This window comes from Zingiber officinale, chromosome 1A (genome assembly GCF_018446385.1).
Source record: "Zingiber officinale cultivar Zhangliang chromosome 1A, Zo_v1.1, whole genome shotgun sequence".
Taxonomy (NCBI): Eukaryota; Viridiplantae; Streptophyta; class Magnoliopsida; order Zingiberales; family Zingiberaceae; genus Zingiber; species Zingiber officinale.
Window position 1 is genome coordinate 92341634 of NC_055987.1, and position 16457 is coordinate 92358090.

Here is a 16457-nt window from a genome sequence, read left to right on the forward strand (position 1 = left end):
CCGGCGACGACTTCAACATGAGGACGCTCCCCTCCGCGAGAGGAACGCATAGACGCGAGAAGATCGTCGAAAGGATCGTCTCCTCCGGAAATCTAGCGATTAGAATCGTAAGAAATTACAAACAGGAGGTAAGAAACCCTTCACCTGCAGTATAAGTAGCTTTCGAGTGAATTCCATGTATTAGTTTAGTAATATGTAGACTATCGACACAACGGATGCGAATTAGCGCATACTAAGTGTTCGATTAAATTATTAGCACAGAAAAATGCAGCTTAGGCATTTTAGTAGCCTAAATAAATGCAATAGAAGCATTTTATAGCTTATTTAGTCTTGCTCCAGCTTTTACAGGACTAGATGTCCAATGGGTGGGCTCCCACAGTTGCCTCTAGGTTTAGATAACCTAGTTCTAGGTTTAGACAACCTAGTAAAAGCAAGACAAGAATTTATTAGCTTATGTTCAGTATTTTACTTTTGAGTGGCACTGTACGGGATTAGATATCCATTGGGTTGGGCTCCCACAGTCATCCCTAGGTTCAGATAACCTAGTAACCCTACTAAATTCGGGACGTGCAAACCCGGGTCTAGTTAGGGATGCGCGCACAGCACGTACAGTTGCCGGGCCCATTAACAGCATGATTATATATTTTCATCTATTGTATGTATAGTTTTTAAACTCTCACAAATTAGTTGTGTATACGGTTTAAATTCAGTACTAGCTTAGTTTAGTTTAGCTCAATTCATGCTTCAGCTCAGCTCACTCTTGTGATTATGTATGATAGCTCTATGTTCAGTTCATGTTACACATGCTTTAGATGATAGTATGCCATGACTAGCTTTTGATTGCTATGTATTGTATGATATCATGCCATGTTTTAGTTCAATCAGTACATGTTTTAAATAGCATGTTTTAAAAGCATATTGCATCGAATGCATGTTTTTGTGAGGTAGATGGTTTCTTACTAAGCGAAAGCTTACAGATACTTTCTTTTCCTTATACTGCAGATAAAGGTAAAGGAAAGATGGACTAGCGGAGGTTGGAGGGCAATGCTACGAAGATGTGTGTGTTGGTGCAATCTTAGGTCAAGGTTGACCTGGTTGACCTGACTCGAGTTGACCTGACTCGAGTTGTGTTTTGATGTTTGACGATGTTTGACGAGAAGAGAATTGTATTCTTGATGTTTGACAAGAATAGGTGTTTGGGAGATTGTAGGTGCAACCTTAGGTCAAAGTTGACCTGGTTGACCGTGATTCGGGAAAAGTCCAAGCAGGGAGCTTGGCACGCGAAAAGTCCAAGTACGGAGACTTGGCACGGGGAAAAGTCCAAGTAGGTAGCTTGGCACGCGGAAAGTCCAAGCAGGGAGCTTGGCACGAGGGAAAGTCCTAACTGGGATGTTAGGCAGTGTGGAAAGTCCTGGTGAGTGAAGCCAGGCAGTGGGAAAGTCCTAACTGGGATGTTAGGCAGTGTGGAAAGTCCTGGTGAGTGAAGCCAGGCAGTGGGAAAGTCCTAACTGGGACGTTAGGCAGTTGGAAAGTCCTGGTGAGTGAAGCCAGGCAGTGAAAAAGTCCTAACTGGGATGTTAGGCAGTGTGGAAATCCTGGTGAGTGAAGCCAGGTGAAAGTCCGGGTGAGTGAAGCCAGGCAAGGGAAAATCCAGATGGATCAGGGATGATCGGACATCTGGTGTTGAGGAAAGTCCAAGTAGGTCAAAGGGATTGACCGGACACTTGGCGGAGAATTCTAGCAGGTCAAGGGAGTGACCAGATGCTAGGAATGAAGTACCAACAAGTCAAGATTGACCGGATGTTGGTTTGGACTTGGTTTGGGCGAAAACCATGAACTAGATCGATCTGGTGATCGATCCAGTGATACCTCGAATATTCTGATCGGTCTGGTGACCGATCAGTAACACATCAGTAGCCTCTGAGTGATAACCGATCGGCAGGAGTCGATCGAAGCCGAACAAGAGCGAGGCGCAAGAGGGGCTGATTGGTCCGGGACCGATCAGCACAAATCCTGATCGGTCCCCGGACCGATCAGGAAGTTCCCTGATCGGTCCGTGGACCGATCAGGGCCCTGATCGTCCATGGACCGATCAGAGTGCAAGGCTTCTTCCCTGATCGGTCTGCAGACCGATCAGGATGTTGCCTGATCGGTCCACAGACCGATCAGGGTTCTAGCCGTTGTGACGCAATGGCTAGTTTCTTCGCTGTTTCTTCTTCGCAGGTATAAGGAGACGAGGGCATCTTCTGTGAGACCTCTCTCTTCCTTTTTCCTTCTTAGAACTTCTGTTCTGCTGCTGAAGTTTGAGCTTCGACTGAGCTTTGTTGAGCTCACTTCCGAAGCCCCGCGTGAGCTTCTTTCGGCTGAGCTGCTTGTTGGCATTCGTCCGTGAAGTTGTTGCTTCCAGGACTTCAGTCGATGACAAGAAGGCAAGCTTGTATTGTTACATTCATTGTATTTACTTCTTGTATTCCTTGTATTCTATCTTGCTGTTGCGAGTTATTGTGGCGAGGTTTCTCCACCCACAAGGAGTATCTATTAGCCGGTTTTCCGGGGGCTCATCCACCGACGGATTGACTGGACTCGTCCACCTTACGGACACGCCGAGGAGTAGGAGCCCTAATCTCTGAACCTCGTTACATCCTTGTGTTAAGGTTTGGTTTTCTTCTCTTTCGTTTCTTTGTATTTTTCGCTGTGCTAACTCGATTTGTAGAAAGAAAGCGAATTTGGGGTCGGCTATTCACACCCCCCCCCTCTCTAGCCGAGTACGAAAGATCCCAACAGTGTGTGGATGGAACTTGGAATAAAGATCTTAGGAAATTTCAGCAAGCTTGTTTAAGCATTAGAACTTCTTAGCGTTTTGGTTATTTTGCACCTTAGTAAGTTAAATGTTATGAACTAGTTAATCATGCATTCTATCATGTTAGAACACTATATTAGCCGGTTTTCCGGGGGCTCATCCACCGACGGATTGACTGGACTCGTCCACCTTACGGACACGCCGAGGAGTAGGAGCCCTAATCTCCGAACCTCGTTACATCCTTGTGTTAAGGTTTGGTTTTCTTCTCTTTCGTTTCTTTGTATTTTCCGCTGTGCTAACTCGATTTGTAGAAAGAAAGCGAATTTGGGGTCGGCTATTCACACCCCCCCTCTCTAGCCGAGTACGAAAGATCCCAACAAATGGTATCAGAGCGAGGTCGCTCTTCGCCGGATTAACATCCGAGGGAGCACAAGCTAGAGATGGATCAACTCGGAGAAGACATCACGATTCCACCCTTCTACGATCGCGACGACTTCGCGTTTTGGAAGGTAAGAATGAGATATTTTCTTATGACTAACCTTGAGAATTGGAGTTGTGTTCAATTAGGTTTTACTCCTCCATTGGATAAAGAAGGAGAATTTTTGGAGAAAAAGAAGTGGACAAAGGAGCAAGTCCACCAATCAACCGTCAACGATGAGGTATTGAAAATTTTTGAATTTTCTTTACCTAATGATGTTTTGTGTAGGATAGGTGGATACAACAATGCCAAGGAGTTGTGGAACAACTTGGCTAAGTTTCATGAGGAGAACTCCATTTCAAGCCATGAAGAGAAGTCAAGTGAGTCAAGTCGCTCACATCATGGAGGCATGGATTTAGAGGTAGAGGGTCACTCAACATCTAAGGATGAAGAGGAGGAGAGTTCTTCTTCAAGTTTGGAGCAAGAAGAAGAAGCTTCTACCTCCGGAAGGGATGAAGGAGAGAGCGTTCAACCATCCTCAACCCTAGGTAACTCAAGCAATTTAATTTCTTGTAAATTACGTATAATGTGCTTTGAGTGTAGGGAGTATGGACATTACAAGAGTAAGTGTCCAAGGAGGGTTAGGAAGACTCCACCGGCGCCAAAGGTCAAGGAAGTCGGAGTCCCAACACGCAAGGGCAAGGAGCACGTGGTGTGCTTCCAATGCAAGCGAAGGGGACATTATCGGAGTCAATGTCCGAGGGGGAGGCAACCTCACAAGGACAAGAAGACGAGCACATCGATAGGGGGAGCTAAGGCAAACCCTAAGGTAACCTTTAAGGCTCATTATTGCAATACTAGTAAGATGCATGCTAGTAGTTTGATTGCAATTGACAATAATGATAAGCATGATAATTATAAAAATCGATACACATGCTTAGGTGCCAAACATGTGAGCCTAGATAAGGATAACACTAGGAAAGCCAACCCTAGGATCAACTCATCTAAGGTTAAGGATAACCTAGGTAGAAATCCCAAATCATCTAGACATATGCCTAGGAATACCTCAAAGAAAAATGATAAATTAAAGTTTGAGGTATTAGAGAAGGAGAATCAAGTCTTGAGGTCAAGACTTGATACTTTGGAAAAGGCTCTTAAGAACTTGGAGAAGTCATCTCTAGGGTTTAAGGGTCAAAAACCAATGTCCAAGGACAAGAAAGGTTTGGGTCACAAACCTAAGTCCCAAGTGGTCAAGCCCACTTATCATAATGTTCCATTCGATTATGGAACAAAATCTAGGGCTAGGAAGACCATCACCAAGGTCACAAGGGGAGTCACCCCTAGAGTTGATCTTGATGAGTCCCAAATGACCAAGGCTTTAAAGCCTAGGAGGGTCATTAGGAGGGTTGCTAGGGAAGTCATCCCTAGTGAATATTTAGTGAACCCAATGAGCTCAAATAGGTATTGGGTTCCTAGGAGCGTGATTTCATCACGCTAGATGGATTAGAGTGTGCCAACCTTATTTGGATAGATAGTTAATCTATTCATAGCAAAAGGTGGCATTTGAGGAATTTTCAAGGTGTAATCAAGCCTTGAAAATGAAATGGAAAATTATTCCTAAGGTGATTAGGATGTGCCAATCTCAATTAAGGAGTTTTCTAGAGTCAATCTAATTGGCACATAGTGATCTAAAAATCTTCTGTATTTGATTTTAGGTCCATTACACTTAGGAATATAGAATTTATGGCAAAATGATCAAAATTATCAAAAATTGCAACTAAGACTAGAATTAGGTATTTTCTATACCTTTATATGCTATTTGCCATGTATTGTTTGCCATATGCCATGTCATGACATCATATTTATTTTATGATCATTTAAAATGTCATGATAATGCTTAGGTTAGTTATATGTCATGCCTTAGTTAAAGTTTCATACTTTATGCCATGACATCATGACATTGGCACATGTTATTATGTATGATATCATTTTATGTCATGTCATCATTTCTTACATTTATAATCAATGAAATTGATCTAAGGATAAACAACACAATTTGATATGGAGATCAAGTTGTTGTTTTAGAAAAATGCATGAGAACTTAGATTAAGCTAACCTAAACCCATATCTCACATCAAAATTGACTTGAATGTGTTTGATACACCTTAGATGTGTGTGAGATATTAGGATGATGAGTTAGGATCAAGGTGCATGGTTCTTGTACCTAGATGAGCCTAATTCTAAATGGGGGATCATAGGGAAAGCTTGTGTACAAGTCATGTACATTTAGCCCTAAGATTATGGTCCCAAATTAAAGGGTTTAAAAGCATTTTAAAATTGATTTGAAAAACCTTGATGAAGCTTTCCTAGTGATAGCATTCATCATTGAACATTGTGATACAAAGTTGAGTTAAACTTGAACTATTTCAAAATTTTTGAACTTTGTATCAAGATTGAAAAATGGAAACTATTTTCATAGAAAACTATTTTTCCTTGATAGTGTATGATAAGAGGAATGTATCCTCAAAGTTTCGTAATTTTTGAAATTTTCTGTAATTTTCTGTGAGTTTCTGAACTTCTCCCGGGGAGAAAATCAGAAATCTCTGATTTCAGAGGCTGGATCGGTCACCGGACCGATCCAGGGAAGGCCTGATCAGTCTGGTGACCGATCAGTGACGATCCAGTGCGATCAGTGAAGCGTGGATCGGTCTGGGGACCGATCCATGGGGCTTCTGATCGGTCTGAGGACCGATCAGCGCGTGCCAGTTTCTGATTTTCAGCAGGTGTCTGAAATTTCAGTTTTTGGGAGTGAGTTTCGGGTTTCTAAAGGTTTGAAACTCTCCAAGACATTGTTGGTGCAATGGTCAAGGGGGAGTTGACCTTTAGGGGGAGTTTTACCTAATTGTCAAGGGGAGTTGACTTTTAGGGGGAGTTTTTACTCCTTAAGACTTTCGAGGATTAGTGATATGGGATTATCACTAAATTGAGTGTTGAGTTTAGTTTCAAGGGGGAAATTAAGGGTTTCAATGAAAGGTATGGGACTTTCATTAGGAAGAAACTCTTGACCTTGATTCCCTCTTTTTGATGTGTGTCAAAAGGGAGAGATGTCCCAAGGGGAGAGTGTAGGTTTTGGAAGAATGTTCAAGGAAGAACATTGGAAAACCTAAGTTAGGTTATCGGGTTAACCTAACTTGATTTTGGATTTTGTCAAACATCAAAAAGGGGGAGATTGTTGGTGCAACCTTAGGTCAAGGTTGACCTGGTTGACCTGACTCGAGTTGACCTGACTCGAGTTGTGTTTTGATGTTTGACGATGTTTGACGAGAAGAGAGTTGTATTCTTGATGTTTGACAAGAATAGGTGTTTGGGAGATTGTAGGTGCAACCTTAGGTCAAAGTTGACCTGGTTGACCGTGATTCGGGAAAAGTCCAAGCAGGGAGCTTGGCACGTGAAAAGTCCAAGTACGGAGACTTGGCACGGGGAAAAGTCCAAGCAAGTAGCTTGGCACGCGGAAAGTCCAAGCAGGGAGCTTGGCACGAGGGAAAGTCCTAACTGGGATGTTAGGCAGTGTGGAAAGTCCTGGTGAGTGAAGCCAGGCAGTGGGAAAGTCCTAACTGGGATGTTAGGCAGTGTGGAAAGTCCTGGTGAGTGAAGCCAGGCAGTGGGAAAGTCCTAACTGGGACGTTAGGCAGTTGGAAAGTCCTGGTGAGTGAAGCCAGGCAGTGAAAAAGTCCTAACTGGGATGTTAGGCAGTGTGGAAATCCTGGTGAGTGAAGCCAGGTGAAAGTCCGGGTGAGTGAAGCCAGGCAAGGGAAAATCCAGATGGATCAGGGATGATCGGACATCTGGTGTTGAGGAAAGTCCAAGTAGGTCAAAGGGATTGACCGGACACTTGGCGGAGAATTCTAGCAGGTCAAGGGAGTGACCAGATGCTAGGAATGAAGTACCAACAAGTCAAGATTGACCGGATGTTGGTTTGGACTTGGTTTGGGCGAAAACCATGAACTAGATCGATCTGGTGATCGATCCGGTGATACTCGAATATTCGATCGGTCGGTGACCGATCGAATACATCAGCAGCTCATCTGATAACCGATCGGTCGGTGACCGATCGAGTCGATCGAAGCGAACAGAGCGAGGCGCAGAGGCCGATCGGTCCGGGACCGATCGGCAAATCTGATCGGTCCCCGCATCGATCGGAGTTCTGATCGATCGTGGACCGATCAGAGGTTCCTGATCGGTCCATGGACCGATCAGGAAACGAAGCTTCGATCGGTCCGCATCGATCAGATACTGATCGGTCCACGCATCGATCAGGTTCTAGCTGCCAGACGCAACGCTAGTTTCTTCATTTCTTCTTCGCGGTATAAGGAGACGAGGCATCTTCGTGAGACCTCTCTTCCTTTTTCCTTCTTAGAACTTCTGTTCTGCTGCTTGACTTTGATCGAGCTTTGTTGAGCTCTTCGAAGCCCCGCGTGAGCTTCTTTCTACTGAGCTGCTTGTTGGCATTCGTCCGTGAAGTTGTTGCTTCCAGGACTTCAGTCGATGACAAGAAGGCAAGCTTGTATTGTTACATTCATTGTATTTACTTCTTGTATTCCTTGTATTCTATCTTGCTATTGCGAGTTATTGTGGCGAGGTTTCTCCACCCACAAGGAGTATCTATTAGCCGGTTTTCCGGGGGCTCATCCACCGACGGATTGACTGGACTCGTCCACCTTACGGACACGCCGAGGAGTAGGAGCCCTAATCTCCGAACCTCGTTACATCCTTGTGTTAAGGTTTGGTTTTCTTCTCTTTCGTTTCTTTGTATTTTCCGCTGTGCTAACTCGATTTGTAGAAAGAAAGCGAATTTGGGGTCGGCTATTCACATCCCCCCTCTCTAGCCGAGTACGAAAGATCCCAACAGTGTGTGGATGGAACTTGGAATAAAGATCTTAGGAAATTTCAGCAAGCTTGTTTAAGCATTAGAACTTCTTAGCGTTTTGGTTATTTTGCACCTTAGTAAGTTAAATGTTATGAACTAGTTAATCATGCATTCTATCATGTTAGAACACTATTTTATGATGTTAGAATGTTTTGTATTTGGTTTAGAATAGTTATGAGTAACTTTGGCACGAAATCAGAAACTCGAATCGATCAGCTGATCGATTCGAGAGTTTCTAATCGATCGAAGGATCGACTGGGCAATTGGACTTGCGAACAGTAGGCCTCTGGATCGATCAGCTGATCGATCCAGCAAGTTCTGTCGCGAACAGAAGGCTCTGGGATCGATCACTGGATCGATTGGCCAGTCTGGATCGATCAGCCGATCGATCCAGAATATTGCCCCGAGCACAGTAGCGTGCTGGATCGATCACTGGATCGATCCAACCCACGTCCCGGATACAGTAGCCCTCTGAATCGATCTCCGGATCGATTCGACCATTCCAATCGATATGCGGATCGATTGGGAGGTCTGATAACAGCTGAGAAAGGGTTTAATTCAGTTCCTTGACCATGGGGGAGGTAAGATATGTTATGAGTAGTTAGATTACACCCCTTAGCACGTATAGAATCAAGAAATGTCAATAGTTTAGCGAAATTTTATTTAATACAGCTTCCGCACCTAGATTTAAAGTTGGTCAAGGAATAGTTTAGCACAGCATAATGTGACGATCGACCTTACAGCTTAGTTAGTAGAAGACGGGTCGTTACAACCATGCCTCATTTGCTCACACAGACTCACCATATCGCTTAAGTATGCTCATCATCATATGGCTTGACAATCAAGTATCCGGTCAACCTTAATCTACTTGACGTCTCACTAGACCAACTAATATATTAATCGTCTGTCAAGTATCCGGTCAACTTTAGCTTACTTAACATTTTACTTGACCAACTAAATTGATCAAACATTGAAACTTAACTTAAATCAATTCACACTTAATCAACCTAATGAATGAATCTAGACCAAAAGTCGATTCCATTGACAATTAAATCATCACATTTCCTTTTAAAGACGACTATGACCGCATCAAGACAGATCCCCACTGGGGCTTTATCCTGACAAAGGGAGGATCCAACTACATGACAAATTTACGGAAGATGTATGTGTAGGATTGAAAAGAATTTAGATATTTCCACAATTGCATGATATTGTGTCTCATGCCAATGAAGATATCTTTTCTCTTATAAATCCATGATCTTTCTCATGTGTTTTCAATGTGGGACTATGTTTGCAACCTTGCAACCCCAATAATTCCCCTCCCCCTCAAACAAAGGATCACAGGCTTCCCACGTTCGATCCTCGACCCACCATGTCTTCCTGCCCCTCGGTCCACTCGACCTACTAGGACTTCCTTGCCTAGCCGTAACTAGGACTTCCTACCTGATATCTGATCCTCTTGTTCTGAACATAAGAGCCCCCACTTTCTTTGTTCGAGATCAACCCCACTTTCTTTGTTCGAGGTCAATATTTTACCCACATGTCTCAATCAGACCATAACTCTTGTGCACAGTCAGCGCTTAAACCTTTTGACAGTCCGGGCATTAATACCAATTGTAGGATCGAAAAGAATTTAGATATCTCCACAATTACATGATATTGTTCACTTTGGGCCTATGCCCTCATGGTTTTGCTCCTGGGCTCTACCGAAAAGGACCATAACTCTTGTGCACAGTCAGCGCTTAAACCTTTTGACAGTCCGGGCATTGATACCAATTGTAGGATCGAAAAGAATTTAGATATCTCCACAATTACATGATATTGTTCACTTTGGGCCTATGCCCTCATGGTTTTGCTCCTGGGCTCTACCGAAAAGGCCTCATGCCAATGAAGATATCTTTTCTCTTATAAACTCATGCCCTCATGGTTTTGCTCTTGGGCTCTACCCAAAAGGCCTTATGTTAATGAAGATATTTTTTCTCTTATAAATTTATGATCTTTCTCATGTCTTTTCAATGTGAGATTATATTTATAACCTTGTAATCATAATACTATGGTGCGCGAAGGTGAAAACAATAGCAGTTGAGATTTTAAATTTAGAGAAATAAACATGGTACCATAAAAAGCAAAAAAGATAAATTAATTATTATTATTAATTTTAGACTGATGGCAGGTATATGTAAATTAGAATTCTCAATTAACTTCATAAAATATGATTATCTAATCTGTGTAGATTCATAATTCTTATAAAATTATTGAATATGTTAAGTGACTCATTTGGCCATCACACTTGATTTCCTTTATAAAATTAGTGTTGGTACTAAGCCCTACCAGACGCTGATGTGTAGATTGAATTGGTGTTCTCTGTCCCTCGTAAAACAGCTGATCTGGGCTATTCCTACCTTTCTGATAGAGTGAGGGTGACTTGGTGACAACATATAACGTTCATCCTCGCAAGTTTTAAAATCTCTCCCACTCGATTATCATGTGGATTTGGTTATGTATTATAGTCATGAGATTAGATAATTACTATCTCTCAAGGAATAAAATACAAATAATTGAAACTACTTGAGTCCAATTGAAATTTGTATGTATATTCCAGGGGCCAAACTGGTTATATTACATGGCGACATTAATCTCAATGCCCTCGCCTACTGAGTGAGGATCCGGAGTGCCCAAACCCCCAATTCCGATAACGATGAGCTCACCTTCCCGGTCACCGCCCCCGGAGGCGGAGAGAGACGCCACCCCTTCGTCTCCGGTCTCGAAATCAGAACTCCCGGGGCCAACGTTGAAGGAGCTGGCGATCGATGACCATCCATATCAGGACAATAGCCTCGCCGTCGCGCTGAGCATCGTCGGTACTGGCGACGGAGAGGCACCCAGATCCCGAGGACCTGAGATCCGCTGCTCTGTCCCTCCCAGGGAGAACGGTATCGGCGTGTTTCCGGAAATCTTGCGGCGGCGAGCTTTGATGAGGGCGGCATTCGGGCTTAGGGTTTCCGCTGCGTTGCTGTGTCTGGTGTCGTTTTCCATCATGGTTGCCGACAATACCCCGGGGTGGGCCGGTGACTCCTTTGCCCGCTACAGCGAGTACCGGTAGGGGCCGATGTATTAGTTTTCCCCCTCTCTCTGCTTTTTCTTAACTACAGAGCTATCAGTTATTCCACTGGTCCCTTTTTGCTTGATGACTAGGTACTTGGTTTCCGTCAATGCCATGGCTTTTCTCTACTCGGCGTTTCAAGCATACGGGAAGATCCACCATCTGATCTTCAAGAAAATCATCATCCACCCTCCATTAAGTTTCTACTTTGATCTTGCGATGGATCAGGTGGGCTAAAACTTCCGCTCTTGCAATCGGTTGAAAAAGTTCTTTTTTTCTTCCGAGTAACACTGTGTCCGATCATAATTTGGACGGCTCATTCCGACACATTAAATCTAATTATGGTCAAATCTTTCAATTTTTACATAGATGTGTATTCGCATTCAGTGAATTGGTTAGTACTCCGTCCCAATCCATCAAGAAGCAATACTTTGCATGCATATTTGCACTAGAATGATTTCTACATTTTTTTTGTGGATAAATTTTGGTTCATTGAGGGTGTAAAATTCAGAGAAATTATATTTCTTGGTTAATTTTGTTTCATTTATGAACTTTTCCAAGCTTACTTAGCTTAAATTATTGGTGCAATTGTACCTTGAGTGGCCAAGCTCTACCAAGTGGTGTTTGGGTAATGGTTGGTGCAATCATACCTAAGTGGTAGAGGTTGATCAAGTAGTTTGATGTTTGGTCGAAAGGTTTAACTTGGGTTAATGTGGTTTGTCAAGTGGGTTAAGTTGAAAATGAAGATGACAAAGAGAGAAGACTAGCTGGGATTGTGAAGTCTAAGTATGTTAAGATTTTTTTGGATATTTGACAGTTGAATAAGTACAAGTAGGTCAAGGGTGGTTGGAAAGTCCAAGTAGGTAAAGGGTGATCAATTACTTGGTGGATGGAAATCCAAGCAAGTCAGAGGTCATTGAAACTTATGAAAGATGGGTGTGCTTTCTCTCTCTTTCTAATTTCATGTGGCATCAGTTTGCAATTCAAGTTCTTGAAACTTGTGACAGATTGTTAGGTTGCTTGAACATATTTTATTTGGAATCATGAACAATAGAGTATATAAAAAATTATGGCCAAGTCCTTGATTACATTATAATCCAAGAAAAAACAATTCCAGCAATTAATTCTAAACTTTTTCTTAGTTGAAAGCAATGAGATGCTGCCAAAAATAATTATTAGGAACTTAGGAAGTCAAAATATACAGAAATCACTAGAAATCTTTTAGCTTAATCAAGGCTTTAATATTGGTTTTTTAACAATGTCATCTGAGATTTTGGAATCTAGAGTATTGAAAGATGAAGTCAGGATTGAAATTTATTTACTTACTTGGAAAGCTTGTATTGAAGGTGGACAATCTCATCCCCCTCTTTTTTTTTCCATTTATAGATGTATTTTTTTAGTTGCCATAAACGACGATCCAGCATGTAACACAGAAGAGCCACTTTTCGGAGTTTAATAACCTTGAAGGGAACTAAAAGGAGAAGAGGGGAAGGATTGGGAGGAAAATTGAGTTCATTTAATTGAGAAATGACTAACTGTAACATGGAAATGAGGGAAACATATGTATATTGGAAAGAAAAGAAACCTATGGATAACATTGCTTTCCTCCTAAATTGAGTTTCCGATATAATAAATAAAATCCTTTCTATGGAGGATCACCATTTATTGCAAGCAATTAGTAAAAAGGTTATTCATGCAAAATAGGAAGTGATTTTATTTTCAAGTTTTATTTTGTAAGGATTACTTTGGTGAGATCTCTTTAGGAGAGTAGGTTTAAGAAAGTGTTGAAGTTGGTAATCATGCAATTTTTAGGATGTTAAGTAATTTTTGTACATTTAATTTAGAAGATAAATTAGATTTGGTAGGAATTTAATTAGATTGGTGGATTTCCTACTTTGCATTTGATTATTTTTCTATTTTTTTTGTTTGAGATCTATAAAAAATAGGTGCAAGTTTTCAATGTTGATTGTCTTCAAGTCAATAAAATTCTTCTTTGTTCAAAATTCTCTCTATGATATCCATGGTGTTGCGTCAATTGATATTAAAGGCGAATTTGATTCAATCTTCATATGTTTTTTCCTCCCTTTGGAGAAACTCAGAAGCCCCATCTCTACAATAATCTCATACCTTGCCGTTATAGCCCACCCTTAGCTTCCACTGCACCATTAACACCCTATTACAGAATTCCACCTTGCTGTTTGTTGTTAACCATTGTTCTAGAAAGCAGTTCAAGAGCTTAGGCAGAATTGGAATGGGTCTGCTTTTCCTAGTGCTTAATACAATCCTTTTAAGATGAATGTTCCCCAAAGAAGTTCCGGCAGAGCGCCTAGGCTTTCCAAGCGGGTTCATTGAAAGAAAAATGATTTATTAACCAAGTGGTTCATTTGAATAAAATATTAAATCCTAACTATCCAACCCTACCACTTCCTTTATGGTTTGTTTGACCAAACTTTGCCCGATACTAGATAATTCATATTTTGACATTGTAGCATGGCACTAGTTATTTACTTAATTGATTGTTATGACATATTATTATGTGTATTTTTCCATGTGTCATTATACATTTATGAATTTTAATGTTTACTTATAATTTGTTGACATTGTTATGAACTCATGTGTTTTGTTGTTCTATTGCCTTTTCTTATCATTTTTTTTACCAAAATACTAGTGATTGATTATTAATATAGTTTGTTAGATGTATATGTTAAAAATGTTAAGATCGATTTATTTTTTAATATTATTTTAATACTAATTGCCTAGACTCTTGTCTGGCCAATCATCCACCACTTCAAAGTCCCTTTTAAAACCCTAATAAATAGTCTCACTTTCATTAAAAAAAAAAAGGCAGTCCGGTACACGAAGCTTCTACCATACAGGGTTCCATTGTACACAATCTTACTCTGCTTTTTGCAAGAGGTTGTTTTCAGGATTCAAACCCGTGACCTTTTGGTCACAAAGCAACAACTTTACTTTTGCGCCAAGGCTCCCCTTCCAAATAATCTCACTTTCATACATAGGATAAAATTAGAGTCCATAATCTTGGACCATATAATCAAACTGTTTGCCCATAGTTTTACTGTTTCATAAAATTTGAATTTATTCCTTACTAATAAAATAAAAACTTGATGCTAATAGTAACAAAGTAAAGCTTAACAAATTCGACATTGATTTGCTGTCAAATAGATAACATAATAGTAATTGTTTACTTCTAATGAATCTTTACTATTTGTTAAGATATGTACACATTCTTGATGTGTTTTAACATCTTAACTCTATTATGGTTAATGTTCGTTTAATACATTGCACCTGATTCTGGACAACTTCACTTTATATGTCCTTGACAAAAAAAATGATATGTTCAATTAACAGGAGCAGATTTAACCGTGACACCTTCTCTTCAAATATCTCTTAGCAAACAGTATTAGATTATTTTCAATTGTTACGTTGTCATTGTGGTTTCTTTGTAATTTCATGGCAAATTCATGGGCATGCATTGACCTAACCATTTCTGAGGATAAGCCTGGAAGATAGGTGGCTGCAAAGCCAAAGAGCAATTCAGATGTCGTTCCAGTCTTGGGTCGATCTCCATTGTCTTCCCAAGGGATACAAATCAAGGCTGAACTGCTTTAATTTGAATCTATTCCTTAGATTCTCTGTACTATTAATACACTCTCATTGAACGTTTTAGGCACCAATTTGCATGTGTTATTAATTAATGTTTTCTCGTTTCAGGTGCTTGCTTATCTTCTGTTATCAGCCTCTTCTATAGCAGCTTCTCGTAACGATGTATGGGTCTCAAGATTTGGTAGTGATGAATTTATCCAGTTGGCCGATGGTTCAATCACTATATCCTTCCTAGCTTTTGTTCCACTCTCATTGAGTGCCCTCATCTCAGCCCACAATCTCTTCAGATGGCGATCTGGCGGTGCTACATTGTAGACGGAAACATTGGTGTCGTATTGTGTATAAAGCTAATGTGCAGAGGAATAATGCTTGCTAAAGCCCCTCTGGAATATGGACTTGTCGGAAGAACTTGGAAACGAAGCAGTCTGCTGAGAAGTCATCTGTGCTTGCTTTCTTCTAGGTGGGCGTGAATGTGCTTAATGTATTTCCTTTTCCATAATACAGAGGCTTTGTGGGAGCATATGATCATCTGTAGGTTAAAACCCTGCCAGGGGCTGTTTCTCCATTGCACCTTGCAAATTTCATTTTTGTTCCTGAATGCATTATACCATGTTTCTTCGGTTTTGAGGGGCAAAAAATGGGTAACACTGCAGGCATTGCCTTCCCTTCCAAGGGTTTCTGGTATGTAATTGAAGACATTAGGAGGTCCTCCTTGGGGCCGTTCGTTCGATCCTACCGTAAGGGTAGTGCTTGAACCCATCAACGTGTCATCTCTTTTTTCCATGGTTGACATTTTTTCTGATGGTAATTGTTTTGGTTTTGGGATTTCAAGCTATCAATTTTTACAGTGAAAGAAAGGGGTAAAAATTCTCTCCGCTATTTTGAACCGCCGCCTCTGCCCGTTTGAGATGCCAGTCATTTTGAGATCTCGGACGGTCATTTTTCACAATGAAGAAATTGGTTCTCATTTGAGAGAAAAATTCGCTCCGCTCTATTTCAAAGAAAAATTGGTTCTTCATTTTTCATAGTAAAAGAAGGGTTCCTATTTGAAAGAAAAACACCTCCATCGTTCTTCTTGTCTTTGTTCGAGCTTCCATCGCTTGTAGTTCAGTCTCCATCGCTTGTAGTTCAGTCGCCGCCAGCCATTTGAGATTCTTCATCAATGGTTTCTTGATTGAAAATGGATGATAACAATTCACTGTCACTTAAAGAGTTGGATGGAGACTACCATCCATTCGAGATTCTTCCTTAATGATTCACTTACTGAAAATGAAAGATAACAATTCACGGTCATTTGAAGAGTTAGAGGAAGAATACGATCAAGAAATTGAAAATGATCAAATTTTAGAAGTATAATATGGAGTCCTTGATTTATTGAGGCACAAATTGAAAACTTTGTTGTTGATATTTTGGAGAGTAAGCTACTAGTGGATGAAGGGATTTAATGTGAGAAAGGGTGATCAACGTTGTTTTCCCCATGTTAATGAACTTCAATCAAAGGAATTTAATTGTTCCTATCAAGGTTCGAAAGATGAAAAAAGTTCTAGTAAAAGGATTCCAATGTATCAAAAGTCGATCACTTGAA

General features: G+C 40.9%; 1 protein-coding gene across 1 annotated transcript; it reads left to right on the forward strand.

Annotated features, from left to right (window-relative positions):
* The first annotated feature begins 10782 nt into the window (after window positions 1-10782).
* On the forward strand, window positions 10783-15470 carry LOC122026948 (CASP-like protein 4A3). Its single transcript, XM_042585714.1, has 3 exons — window positions 10783-11244; window positions 11341-11476; window positions 14981-15470. The coding sequence occupies exons 1-3, from the start codon at window positions 10844-10846 to the stop codon at window positions 15185-15187; spliced, it is 744 nt and encodes a 247-aa protein (XP_042441648.1). The 5' UTR covers window positions 10783-10843; the 3' UTR covers window positions 15188-15470.
* The last annotated feature ends 987 nt before the right edge of the window (window positions 15471-16457 follow it).

Bases quoted from the DNA above. Each gene is read 5' to 3' on its own strand.
- LOC122026948 (XM_042585714.1), top strand. From the start codon at position 10,844: ATGAGCTCACCTTCCCGGTCACCGCCCCCGGAGGCGGAGAGAGACGCC. The intron at 11,245-11,340 runs GTAGGGGCCGAT...CTTGATGACTAG, and splicing joins GCCCGCTACAGCGAGTACCG to GTACTTGGTTTCCGTCAATG. The intron at 11,477-14,980 runs GTGGGCTAAAAC...TTCTCGTTTCAG, and splicing joins TTGATCTTGCGATGGATCAG to GTGCTTGCTTATCTTCTGTT.